A 13,484-nucleotide genomic window follows, 5' to 3' on the forward strand; every position below is an offset into this window, starting at 1 on the left:
CCCCTGGTGTCACTGACGCTTTGGGTCGGATAACTCGTGTCGTGCCCCGTAGGTGGTCCGGCAGCACCATCACCCCTGGCCTCCACCCTACATAAATGTCCCCAGACGCTGCCCAGGGGTGGCCGGGTAGACGGAGAGCCCCCGGGACGAAGCGGCACGTCTTCATGTCTCTGACCTGCAGCCACGTGCTGGTGGCAGCCAGAGGGCTCCCGAGAACTCGCAAGCTCCGAGCCGACTCCAGCCTGGAAAACCCCCGGGGAACCAGAACCTCCAGCAGCATCGCCTCCTCGTCCCCGGACCCTCATCTATTCAGCGGTCTGAGCAGAGAGTTCACCCTCCTCGGTGTCTGCCCCTCGACTCTACGGTCAGTCCAGCATCCTACGAAAACCGGACACGGTGCTCACACCCACGTCCTCTTTGCTGCGCCCGACACGGCCCGGGTTCCGGTGAGCCTCACCGCACCACCTCTGCCTCCCCTTCCTCCGAGCGGTCTTCCAGACTGCTGTCAGTGGGGGCCTCGGCCCACAAAGCGGGCCCTCGCTCCTGTCGGGAGGCGGCCGCACACGCTGCTCCCTGCAGTTGGGAGCAACGGCCCAGAGTCTCCCTCTGCCAGTACAGAAGGGGGGCGTCCTTCCCCCAGGCGGCCCTGCGGCACCGGGGGCACGGCCGTGGGGACGGGCCGCACTCTGGGTGGATAGGGCAGGTCCAGGTCACCACACGGGGCGTCCTCCAGGACGGAGCCCACTCGGGCGTCCCCGTGAGGGTGAACCTGTGCCAGCTCGGCTCCCTCTCCCACGCCAGGCATCAAGGACACGACTGCAAGGCAGCAGCAGCACCTGGCTCCCGGCAGAGCGGGAAGGGACAGAGGCGGGAGCGGGCCTCCCCACTGGGACAAGGAGGCAGCAGGGCTGGGGGTGGCGGGCGGAGAGAGGGAGGGAAGCACGGCGGGGAGAAGGGACGGGAGAAGGGACGACGGAGAGAGTTCGGGAGCACGGGCGCAGTGTTCCTAGTGCTCCCAGCGTCCACCCGGCACAGTGACCACGGAGAAAAAGGCAGAAGCCAAAGCGCGGGACCAACGGTAAGAGAGACAGAGCAGAAATCGGGCGCCTGAGAGAAGGAAAGCCCAGCGCAGGAATCAGAGGTATCCAGACGTCCGACACACAGCCCCCTGCCTGCAGCGGCTTTGGCACCCCACACCCAGAATGTGCGCCCACAGCCGGCAGACCACCAGCGGCAGCGAGGCACCCGCCGCCCTTACTCAGCTTCCCAAATGCAGACCAGGCAGAAAAAGCAGATCATCCCCCAGCGGGGAAGAGAAAGCGCCCAGCGGCCTCAGACATCTTTACAGATTCAACGTCCCAAAGGCATTTTGCAGAAACGGACGCGCCTGGTGGCTCAGTCGGTCGAGTGTCCGACTCTGGATTTCTGGTCAGGTCCTCACCTTAGCGTTCGTGGGTTCCGGCCCTGCATCAGGCTCTGTGCTGACGGTGCGGAGCCTGCTTGGGATTCTCTCCCTCCTCTCTGCCCCTCCCCTGCTCACACGTTTCTCTCTCTCTCTCAAAATAAATAAACATTTAAAATGTCAAATCACTATGCTACACACCTGAAACTAAAATAATATTGCGTGTCGACTATAACTCCGTTAAAAATAGATAAATAACACGGGCGCCCCACTGGCCCAGTCGGTGGAGCATGTGACTCTCAATCTTGGGTCATAAATTTGAGTCCCACGTTGGGCATGGAGATTACATAAAAAATATACATGCGTATAAATAAAAGTCAAAAAATAATTTTGCAATTTCTACAAAGACCAGGAAGAAAGACTGTGTGACCAAGAAAAACTCAATTCCGGCTACTATGTCATAAGTATAGTAACAACCAGCAGACATTCTTTAAAAGACTTAAAAAAACTTTTTTAATGTCTATTTATTTTTGAGAGAGAGACACAGAGTGTGACCAGGGAAGAGGCAGAGACAGAGGGAGACACAGAATCTGAAGCAGGCTCCAGGTTCTGAGCTGTCAGCACAGAGCCCGATGTGGGGCTTGAACTCGTGAACCATGAGATCATGACCTGAGCCGAAGTCGGCCACTTAACCGACTGAGCCACCCAGGTGCCCCAACAACCAGCAGGCATTCTTAATCAAAGAAAGAACTCAAGGAACATAGCAGAATGAATAAACTATTAAAAAAATTTTTTTTAATGTTTATTTTTGAGAGAGAGAGAGAGAGAGAGAGATCGTGTGAGTGAGGAGGGGCACAGAGAGAGGAAGACAAAGATTCGGAAGCAGGGTCCAGGCTCTGAGCCCCAGCACATGCGGGGCTCGAACTCATGAACTGAGAGATCATGACCTGAGCCAATGTCGGTCGCTTAACTGTAGATGTAGAGTTTACTTAAAAAGAAGAAAAGAGGGACACCTGGGTGGCTCAAGTCAGTTAAGCGTCCAAATTCGGCTCATGTCATGATCTCATGGTTTGTGAGTTTGAGCCTTGAGTCAGGCTCTGTGCTGACAGCTCGGATTCTGTGTCTCCCTCTCCCTTTGCCCCTCCCCCGCTCACACTCTATCTCTCTCTCAAAAATAAATAAACGTTAAAAAAAAAAAAAGAAGAAAAAAAAGACAGTACACATCAGCATGGAGGACAGACTCAACACTGTGGTTTCAAAACTCAGTTTTTCTCTGGATATTTATAATGGGCCTGTATTTATTGTCCAAAAGTTTCTATTCCATTTCAAATCCCTCTAAAGAAAATTTCTGTAAAGTAACAATCAAAGATCTCAAAGAATAAAACAAAACACCAAAAAAAAAGGGGGGGGGGGGCGCCTGGGTGGTTCAGTCAGTTAAGCATCTGACCTCGGCTCAGGTCATCATCTCACAGTTTGTGAGTTCGAACCCCGCGTCAGGCTCTATGCTGACAGCTCTGAGCCTGGAGCCTGCTTTGGATTCTGTGTCTCCCTCTCTCTCTGACGCTCCCCCACTCACACTCTGTCTTTGTCTCTCTCTCAAGAATAAACATTTAAAAAAAATTAAAAAAAAACATTAAAAACAATTTTATATAAAAAAATTAAAAAAATAAAAGAACAAAACAATATGATCAGAGTAAAATCTCAATTATATGAGTTGAGCATTTAACTCAAAACTTAACAAATATCCCTGTCATTTTAAGCAAATAACAAAGAATGCACAGTCTCTTCAACGATCAAAATCTGTCTTTGGGAGACACAGCCGAGCAAATATTGAAAGCGACAGATGCTAGTCTGTATCTGCAACGAGACAAACACACCCAAAATACGCCATTTCCTGTACTCACTTGGGTGATGGTTTTCAGGATGGCCAGGCGATCCGCTGGGGGCGGCAAACCCACAAAAAGTGTTTTGTCCAGGCGTCCTGGGCGCAGGATTGCAGGGTCAATGATATCTGGAGAAGAACGGAGAGTCAAGACTTCATAAAACAGAATCTTTTTAAATAATACAATTAACGTGAGAGGTGGGAAGAGCACTTTTTTTGAAAAGAAAAAACTGATAAACTAGACTTATTAAAAACTCCTGCTCATCAAAGTATATCCTTAAGAAAAGCCCACCCACCTTCCTGGCCAAACCCGCTTGGCTCCAGGCCTCTCTCTCCCCTCTGAATGGGCGCCTTCTCCTGACCCTGCCCTCAGTCAGGGCTGAGGGGGGCTCCTCGCTGGTCCCGTGTGTCCACTTCCCCGCTCTGGGACCCTGTGTGGTGCCTGCAGAACTAGCCCACATCTGTCACCATGGCAGGCAGGCCCTCAAGACCTGACCTCGCCCTTTCTGGTGCCCTCTCTCATATTCTCCTTGACTCCCACACCCCACTGACCAGACCTCTTGCTGTTCCTGAGACAACCTGAAGCCTCAAGCCTCCTCCTCTTTGCTCTCAGTGGTTCCTTCCTCTGAAACACTTTCTTCCTCATTTACACTACTGGAATTTTCAAACAAGGTCTCCTCCAGGAAGCCTTCCCTGAGTCCCCCAGAAGAAAGTTCCACCCTCCTTTGTGGCCACCATATTCTTGGTAACAGTAGCAAAGAGCAAACCCCAAACTGCCTGACACTGAAGTTCATTAGGAACAAAGAGCCCATTTCTTAAGCCAAATCGCTTCTAATGGTCCCTCAATCATTCCAGAGAAGCTTCCCAAAGCTCACAATAAGAAGACCTTTGTTCGTGTACAGACACACCTAGAAATGATGGGACTCGTGTTTTCTAATGCACGTATTGAGACTTAACCATTAATTTATTCTTCCATAAAGAAGCAGAGTTCTTTAGAGCCGAAATTCTGATTTTGTTTAGTTTTGTTCTTCAGTTACCTTGGGGAAGCTAAATACTTCATTCAGTGATTTTTCAATGTTCAACAAGCTACTGGACTTTCAAGATGCGAGGATAAACTACTCGGAAATGGGGAAAGAAAGATTACTGCACAACACTCGCGGCATCGTGATGGAGCGCTGCCCCACGCGCCTGGGCGCCATCTTACTCTACAGGGCAAAGGGCCCCACACATTCAGGTGCCAGGAGACCTTTGCAGTTTAAAAACTTACACGGGACCCCACTGTGACCTTTCTCTCCTGCTCTTCCCTGACCCCAAGAAAGTGCAAGCACGTTCTATGTGCTTTGCTTTCTTCTACTTAACACAATTATCCACATTCACCTAAGTTCCTGTGTGTGTCAGTACTTATCCTGTCTGTGTTGCGGGCAGTATCCCACTGTATGGATACGCCTCGATTTCAGGACAGAAAGAAGTATTCATTCTTCAGCTGATGAACATGTGGTTTCCAGTTCTGGCCCACCAGAAGCACACGTGGACATGTGTTTGCGTGAGTTTCTCGTTCTCTCTGGTGAGTCCCTCCGTGTGTGGCAACATCACACTGTAGGATGTGCTGGTCTTAAAGAATCCGACAGAGCGTTTTCCAAACTAGCTGTGCCATGTTACATCCCCTACAGTTGCTTGTACAATCTTTCTAATTTTAGTTCTTTTTTTTATTTCAGAGAGCGAGCACGAGTGGGGCAGGGACAGAGGAAGATATTCCCGAGCAGGCTCCTGCCCAGCACAGAGCCCGATGTGGGGCTCAGTCCCATGACCGTGAGATCACGACTTGAGCCAAAATGAAGAGTCAGATGCTCAACACACCGAGCACCCTCCCACCCCCCCGCCCCGGTGCCCTGGTTAATGTAGGGTTTGTAGTAGTCTCTCACGGCGGCCTTCACCTGCATCTCCCTGACGACCAGATGCCGAGCGCATTCCCATATTTATCTGCCACCGGGATCCCTACTGCAGTGAACGTCTGTGCGGTCCTTAGCCAATTTTTCATGTTTTTCTTTTGCTAAGTTTTGAGAACCCATCGCATGCTGTAGATATAGATCCTTCATCAGAGACACATTCTGTAAATGTTGCCTCCATGTCTGCGCGGCTTGTCCTTGTGAAGAGCAGCTCAATTTATCCTTTTGCTCTAAAACACTGTGCTTCTGATGTCATACCTAAAAGATCTTTGCTTAGTCCAAGGTAGAAAACACTTCTCCTCTGCCTCCTTCCAGGAGTTTTACAGATGTGACTTTTCATTGGTCTTTGATTCATTTTGGGTTAATTTTTCATGTGGCTTCTAACAGGTTAAAGGTTATTTTTCCCACGTATCTCACTGTCCCAGCACTATTTGTTTAAAACGTTATTCTTTCTCTACTGCATGGCCTTCGTGTTCTATAAAAACCCAATTATCCAGACCTTCTGCCTCCGGGACCGGACGACACCCTATTCTGAACTCAGCTCCTCATTACCGATCAACCATGAGCTCCCAGGTTCGTCAGAATTATCCCACTGAGGTGGAGGCCGCCGTCAACGTCCTGGTCCACGAGCACCCGTGGGCCTCCTACCCCTCCCTCTCTCTGGGCTCCTATTTCCACCGGGAGGATGTGGCTCTGGAGGGTGTGGACCGCTTCTCCCACGAGTTGGCTAAGGAGAAGCGGGAGGGTGCTGAGCGTCTCTTGAAGGTGCAAAACCAGCACAGCAGCCGCGCCCTCTTCCGAGACGTGCAGAAGAGGTGCCAGGATGGGGGGGTGAGAGCCTGGATGCCACGGAAGCCGCCCTGGTCTGGACCAGGCCCGTTTGGATCTACACGCCCTGGGTCTGGCCCGCACAGACCCCCAGCGCCGTGACTTCCAGGAGAAGCACTTCCTAGACGGAGGTGAAACTCATCAGGAAGATGGGCGACCCCCCGACTCACCTCCGCAGGCCGGCTGCCCCCCTCCCCAGGCTGGGCGAGGCCGGCATCTCTTGGAAAGGCTCACCCCCCAGCATGACTCGGGGTCTCTGGAGCCCAGCAGCCCGTGAGGGGCCCCTCTGGCAGCCCCCGGATGCCAGGGCTGGTGCCCGAGCCTCTCTCTGTGGCCACCAGGCAGCTTTGCAACACCCTGGAGCCTGCTCCCAAGCCACGGACCAAATGGAAACAGGAAAGCTTTTTGCAGCAGGAAACAACAACAACAACAAACCCCAAAAAACTAATCATCCAGATACGTGGGGGAATATTTTTATAGGTATTTTATAGGTAGGTCCTATCATGTTTCAATGATCTGTAAGTCTGTGTCTATGCCAATACCAAATGGTGGAAACATCTTTTAACTTGAGTATACAAGTAGATATTAAAAGTCAGAGCTGCATGCTCAAAAATGAAGCCTGATGTAAACAATCCCAATCATAATTAGAAGGCACTTAGTTTAGGAATTTTATAATCATTTAATATCTCTAACTGACAAGCACCATATTTAGTTTATTACAAATTTATTTATTAGTTTATTTTAAGGAATTACTTACTTCATTTCGAGTAAAAAGCACCCTGAGCACTTTATTATTTTTTTAAAGATTTTATTATTTTTTAAGTAATCTCTATACCCAATATGGGGCTTGAACTCATGACCTCGAGATCGAGTCGCAGGCCCTCAGACTGAGCCAGCCAGGACCCCCACCAAGCACTTTATACAGATCTTACTATGGGATGGCAAACTATGCTCTATCAAAAACTTTTCCAAAATTCGATGCATTACACCATCTCTCAAAGAAAATCCAGTGCTGTGTGTCTAGAGCTCGTAGGTACCAATCAGCTTCTTACACTTTAGAGGACGATAAAGGGAAAAGCACTCTTATCGTCCTCTAAAGGGAAAGAGCGCAAGGAATGGGCGTTGTAGAAAGTGAGAAGCAGGCGCACACCGGCACCTCCCTGTGACAGAGAGCCATCTTGGACGTGACACACTTCACACACGCCCCGATCTTCTCCCATGTCCTCCCCGAACGGGGCAACCATGCCCTCTCCTGCCTTGGTTGAGGCCAGCTCATCCTTCCAGTCTTTCCGGCCGAGACCTGGAGGCGCGGCCGGGCTCCACTCACTCACGTCCACAGCCAATCCATTAACAGGTCCCGTCAACTGATGACACTTCCACACCCCAGCCATCAGCTGCTGAGAACACTAACTTCTTGCCCTGGGAGTACTGCTACAGCTTGCTAAGTGGCTCCCCACCTCGATGTGGCACAGATGGGAGTCTTCAGAGTCAAGATAATTCTCACGTCCGCAGCGAAGAAGCCAGCCCAAATCCCACCGCTGCAAAGACAAAATCCGCTCACTCGCAAACAAGGAGGATGCGTGAAGAGCCCTCCCTTCCATCCGCCGGTGAGGAAGCACCACTCTCCCACCGAGTACCAAAAAAAGCTGACGTTTAAGAGCTAAAGGTAGTGACTTCCAACTTCAGGAAAAACTCCACCTTGCTGCAGACGGACCCCCGATTTTCAAGAGGTGCCCCAACAATTCAATGGGGAGAAGATGCCACAAATGTGCCGAGGCCGGTGGACGTCCACGTGCGAAAGGGTGAATCGGGACCCCTTCCTCAGAGCACACAAACATTAACTCAAAATGAGTCTAAGATCGAAGTGTGAGCACTGGAAGCGTAAAACCGTCACCACACACGGGGGTTAATCTTTGTGACCCTGAATCAGGCAATGAGTTTTTGAGACAGGACACAAATTGCATGTGATTAAAAATCTATAAATTGGACTTCACCAAAATTTCAAACTTTTGTTCTTCAAATTACACCATCGAGAAAGTGAAGAGACAGCCACAGGCTGGGAGAAAATACACGCAAATCATACACCTGGCTGTGGATTTGTATCTGGAATTAGTCATTCTTTAAAAAAAATTTTTTTTTTTTTAGTATTTGTTTATTGTTGAGGGAGAGAGAGACCGAGCACGAGTGGGGAAGGGGCAGAGAGAGAGAGACACACACACACAGAATCGGAAGCAGGCCCCAGGCTCTGAGCTGTCAGCGCAGAGCCCAACTCGGGGCTGGAACTCACAAACCGTGAGATCATGACCTGAGCCGGAGTCGGCCACTTAACCGACCGAGCCACCCTGGCGCCCCTAGAATTAATCATTCTTACTGCTCAATGACAAGGCATGACCCAACTAAAAAAAATGGGTGAAGGATTCAAACAGGTATTTCTCGGAAGAAGACACTACAGGAAGATACTACCTCACACCCACTGGAATGGCTGTAATCAACTAGAAAGGTTGTAACAAGCGTTGAGGGTGTGGAGACATCCGAACTCCCACACTTGGCTCTGTTATAATTATCGGCAGGAACAGAAAACGCTGGGCCTCTCTGGAAAAGTCTGGCTGCTTCCTGAAGTGTTACACACAGAGTCGCCATGTGGCCCACAGGCCCCACTCCTAGGTATCTACCTCCTGAGAAATTATGATATACGGCCACACGAAACCTTGTATGCGGAGGTTCACAACAGCCCTAAAGTGGACACGACCCAAATGTCCATCGGCTGGAGAATGGGTGGAACGTTGTACGTCCACACGACAGAACGTCATCCGGCAGTACGAGGAACGGAGTACTGACACCGCCACACGGATGTGCCTTGAACACAGGACGTCGAGCGGGAGAGGGCACACCCCGCAGCCCACATGTGTGACTCCACTTACACACGGAAGCGGAGGCCTCGGGAGACAGTGCTGCAGGTGGGGACGGATGGGGAGGGGCAGCTAACACGCACAGATCCTCTTGAGGGTGACAGAAATGTTCTCAGATCAGGCTGTCGAGATGGCTGTACAAGTCTGTTAATATCCTCAAAACCACTGGATCCTGTACTTAAAATGGGTAAAATTTATGGCATATTATAGATCTCAATAAAGCCATTTTCTTCGAGACTTAGAAACTGGACTAACAAGACCATCAATACTATGTCTATGAAAATTACCGCAAGATCAGACGACCTTCACGGAACAGGAGTAGGTCTCTTCTTACAATTCACAAAACAAATACTGAGTTTTATTATTTGCGGGTTCCTGAGAATCAGCAGAAATGATGCCAGGGCCTAGGTTACTTTTACAAGGGAAGCCTTGTGCCAAAGGGCGAGATACACAGGTCGGAACACGGCACCAACTCAAGGAGAATTTAACAACGATCCAGGGCCATTCAGACTGGACACAAAAGGGAAGGTTTTACTTGGAACTTTAAGTGGCTGAATATCTTACTGTGTGTAATGGAATAAATCTCTTCTTTGTTGCCAGCCATCGAGTCGCCTGACAAAAAACTACTAAGGGCTTATCACGATGGGTAGAGACTCTGAACTAGGAACTTTCTCTCACACATAAAACCGCAGACCTAATCCTTGTCCAGCAGTTTACACTTCTTTGTGTCATAATTTACAGATTTAATTTTTCAACAGAGCTGTGCGGAGAGCAGAAACTCTTTCTGAATACCGTGTTGCTACTGTAGGAAACAGACCCCCGCTGAGCAGTAGAGACCCTACCCGGTTGGTGTGGCTATCTGGGTATACCTGTCTGCAGGAGTGTTTTTAACCAGCGGCACAGAGGATTCAGTGGGGACAGACAGTTCCTCTCTGAGAATGTCCTTTACAGGAGATGACAATCAGGGCATCGGTGGTCTTAGTGGACTTTGTCCAGGGACCTTCATCTCCTGGGGCTGAGCACAGGGAAGCGGAGTATTTCCGGGACAGGGGGTGGACTCTGGTGTGCCACACATCACACAAGGGACATCACAGGTCTTGAGAGCAGCGAGGTGGGGGGCATGGGGACAGAACAATTCTTTCCCTTGTTTTGTAGAAAGCAGCACCTCACAAGTTAGGGGAAAAAGTGATGACAGAAATGGAAAATAGGAGAGGGGCGTCTGGGGGGGCTCAGCTGGCTTAGCCATCCAACTCTTCATTTCGGCTCAGGTCATGATCCCACCATCTGTGTGATCGAGCCCCTCGTCAGGTTCTGTGCTGACAGCATGAAGCCTGCTTGGGATTCTCTCCGTCCCTTGCCCGCTCATGCTTTCCCTCTCTAAATGAATAACCTTAAAAAAAGAGAGAAAAAGTCTTCCAAGCAGAGGGAACTGACGCCCTACCTGTACTGTTAGGGCATTCACACGAAAGCAGGTTTGTGTCCAGAAACCATGAGGGTGGGGGTGCCTGGGTGGCTCAATCAGTTAAGCGTCTGACTTTGGCTTAAGTCTTGATCTCACGGTTTGTCAGTTCGAGCCCTGCGTCGGGCTCTGTCCTGACAGCTCGGAGCCTGGAGCCTGCTTTGGATTCTGTGTCTCCCACTCTCTCTCAAAAATAAACATTAAAAAAAGAAATAAGAAAGAAAGAGAGAGAGAGAAAGAGAGAAAGAAAGAAGGAAGGAAGGAGGGAAGGAAGGAAGGAAGGGAGAAACCACGAGGGCTGGCATGAAGTGGCCCAATTTACAGGTATTGAAAGAAAAGAGTTCTGTCAACCCAGAACTCCATATAGGCTTCAAGAAACAAAGAACCGGAAATCAAGGCATCCTTGGATAAATGAAAACCAAGAAAATTCGCCGCAAGCTAAACACACCTAAAAGAACAACTAAAGGGAGTTTCTGAAACAAAAAGGAATGTCGGAAAAAAATTAGGAACATCAGAAAAGAAAAATCGATGGGAAGAGCAAAAATTTGGAAATACGACAAAGCCTCCTTTTCCACTTAAGTTTTAAAATTTTATTTGACAGGGGGCGCCTGGGGGGCTCAGTCAGTTAAGCATCTGACTTTGGTTTCGGCTCAGGTCACGACCTCACGGGTCATCAATTCCAGCCCTACATCGGGCTCTGCATTAACAGCTCGGAGCCTGCTTGGGATTCTCTCTCTCCCGCTCTCTCTCTGCCCCTCCCCCCACTCACACTGTCTCTCTCTCAAAATAAACAAACAAACAAACAAACAAACTTCAAAAAAATTTCATTCCACAGCTGAGGCAAAAATAAGAACGCTGTCTGAGGAGGTTCTGAGACAGTGGAGAAGGGACACGGAGGACAGTCCCGAATGGGGCTGGTGCAGGAACTCCAAGGCAGGCCGTGCATGCACTCCTTGCTGGAACTGGCAAGAGAAATGCTGACATCAGTAAACAGTGAGAAGCTACGTGTATGCAGTTCTACAACCGCCTCATCCACAAAAAACACTCTACAAAGAGATACACTCAAAAATAACAGGTAAATCAAAATGAAATTCTAAGAAATGTTCAAGTGACCCACAGGAAGGCAGAGAGAGAGAGAGAGAGAGAGAGAGAGAGAGAGAGAGGAAAAGCACGTGCATGTCAGCAGAGGAGGGGCAAAGACAGAGAGAATCCCAAGCGGGCTCCTCGATCCCATGACTCCAGGATCATGACGCGAGCCAAAATCAAGAGTCAGACCCTCAACTGACTGAGCCACCCAGACGCCCCTCAGTCTGTACTTTCTGATTAAGTTCTTATTTCCAAATTTCTGAATTCAGGGAAACACCCAGCAGGCAAAGCATCCCCAGAGGGAACCGAAACTACCCCTTGAAGCAACGGGGACTGTCCTGTCCCAGCAAGACCCCACCCACGACTGACCCCAAGACAATGACCAACCTTTCAGTGCCCACCAACTTTGTCCCACGCTTTCCTTTCTGAACCTGGACCTTTGCTCAGCACTTTGGAGAGTCTTTTGGGATGCCAGCCTCCCATCTCCCTGATGGGGTTTTGGAGTGGTGGTGGGGGTTCCGAGCTGATGGCCAAGTAAGAATTCTTGAAGACGTCTTTGGTACCAAAAGGGTGATTTTAGTAAAGCATGGGGACAGGACCCATGGGGAGGAAGAGCTGCACTGGGGTAGTGCAGGTGACAGCTTCTCTACTGTGGAGTTGGGGGCAGCCCAGGGGAAGTTTCCAGTGGGACTTCCATATGCTAAGGAAGACTCAAGGATACTGGAGACCTAGCTCTTGTCAAGCTAAGATTGTTTTTCCCTCCAGCAGAGTATTATCACTAAGACAGTAGGGAGTCCCTGGAGATTAGGCTATTGATAAAATTGCCTTTTCCTTGTAATGTTACTGAGATATTTATAAACTGATGGAGACTCTATCAGTCAACCGTGTGTCTTCTATCCTGTCCCCAGTCCTTGGGCAGCCAGGAGGGCCTGAGGAACGTCACACACATCCCACCCGGCGGGTGGCTTGGGGGAGTCGGCCTGCCCCGTGCTCCCTCCTCATCCCTGGCGCTGGCCTCGCGGAAATAAATTCCTTTCCTCTGTCAGCAGGACTCCCTTCTCTGCCTTCGATTTTGTGCGTTGCCAGTGGCAGCAGCTGGTGTGTCTGGGCCCCAGCAGCCAGGTGCTCTCGCCCCTTACGCCCTGGGTACATGTGCTCACACAGCACCTCTGCAACAGCCTTCCTGGACCATCATCTCTAAGTCAGCCCGCACCCCACCCCCCCCGCCCTCGCCCCCGCCAAGTCATTCTCTACCCTCTTAGCCAGTCTGTCTCTTACGTACCCAAGTTCCCCAGCCCCAAATCACAGTACACACAAAGCATTTTTCCAAACTCTTAGCCTTTGAATTCCCAAAGCCAAGCAGGACCAGGCACACGGTAAAAACTCCATAAATATTTGATGAGAAGAGAAGACGTGCTGAGAAATTAAAGAGTCTTACGCTGACCGGTGGGTCTTCAACACCAAACGGAAAGGTGGAGCTACACCTTGTGCGATCACAGAGCGCGTCAGGAAAGAAGCCTGTGTGCGAAGAGTCAGAGCGGCCGCAGGTGTTCGTGCCCTGCGTCCCTGCTCCGGAACCTCAGCCTCCCCACTGCTGTCCCCCGGGCGCCGCCTCTAGCAGGAATGGCAGCCTCCACCCTCGGCTCCTGGAACCCTGCGGTCACGTGAGAACGAGGATGCGGGATCCCGCCAGCGGGAGCCCACGCCACCAGGAGAGGCCTGGAGAGGGGACGCTCCTTGAGGAGGGGACGGAGATGCCGAAGCGTCACCGCGGAGACGGTCCTCTGGCCCTGCCACTCCAGCTGATGGCACCGGGATCGGAGAGGAACCTCTGGACAAGCCCTTCCGGAGTCCCCGACCCACAAAATTGTGGGTCAGAGCAAAAATGGTGATTTGAAGCCGCTGAGTATGGTGGTAGTTTGTCATGTGGCCAAAGCCATCAGGTGGGAAGAGATTTCCGGAAGCGGGGAGA

General features: G+C 50.5%; 1 protein-coding gene across 7 annotated transcripts in view; it reads right to left on the minus strand.

The window, feature by feature from the left end:
- Positions 1–13,484, minus strand: part of NVL (nuclear VCP like) — an 89,043-nt gene that overhangs the window by 26,801 nt on the left and 48,758 nt on the right. For all 7 annotated transcript variants that reach the window (XR_014136403.1, XM_081791828.1, XM_081791826.1 and 4 more), the window contains one exon: positions 3,307–3,413. Coding sequence is in view for 6 of the 7 variants with exons in the window: in XM_081791828.1 (XP_081647954.1) it covers positions 3,307–3,413 (107 nt within the window). In the remaining variant the exon portion in view is untranslated. The remainder of the gene's footprint in view (positions 1–3,306; positions 3,414–13,484) is intronic.

The sequence above is a fragment of the Panthera onca genome, chromosome F1 (genome assembly GCF_046562875.1).
Source record: "Panthera onca isolate mPanOnc1 chromosome F1, mPanOnc1 haplotype 2, whole genome shotgun sequence".
Taxonomy (NCBI): Eukaryota; Metazoa; Chordata; class Mammalia; order Carnivora; family Felidae; genus Panthera; species Panthera onca.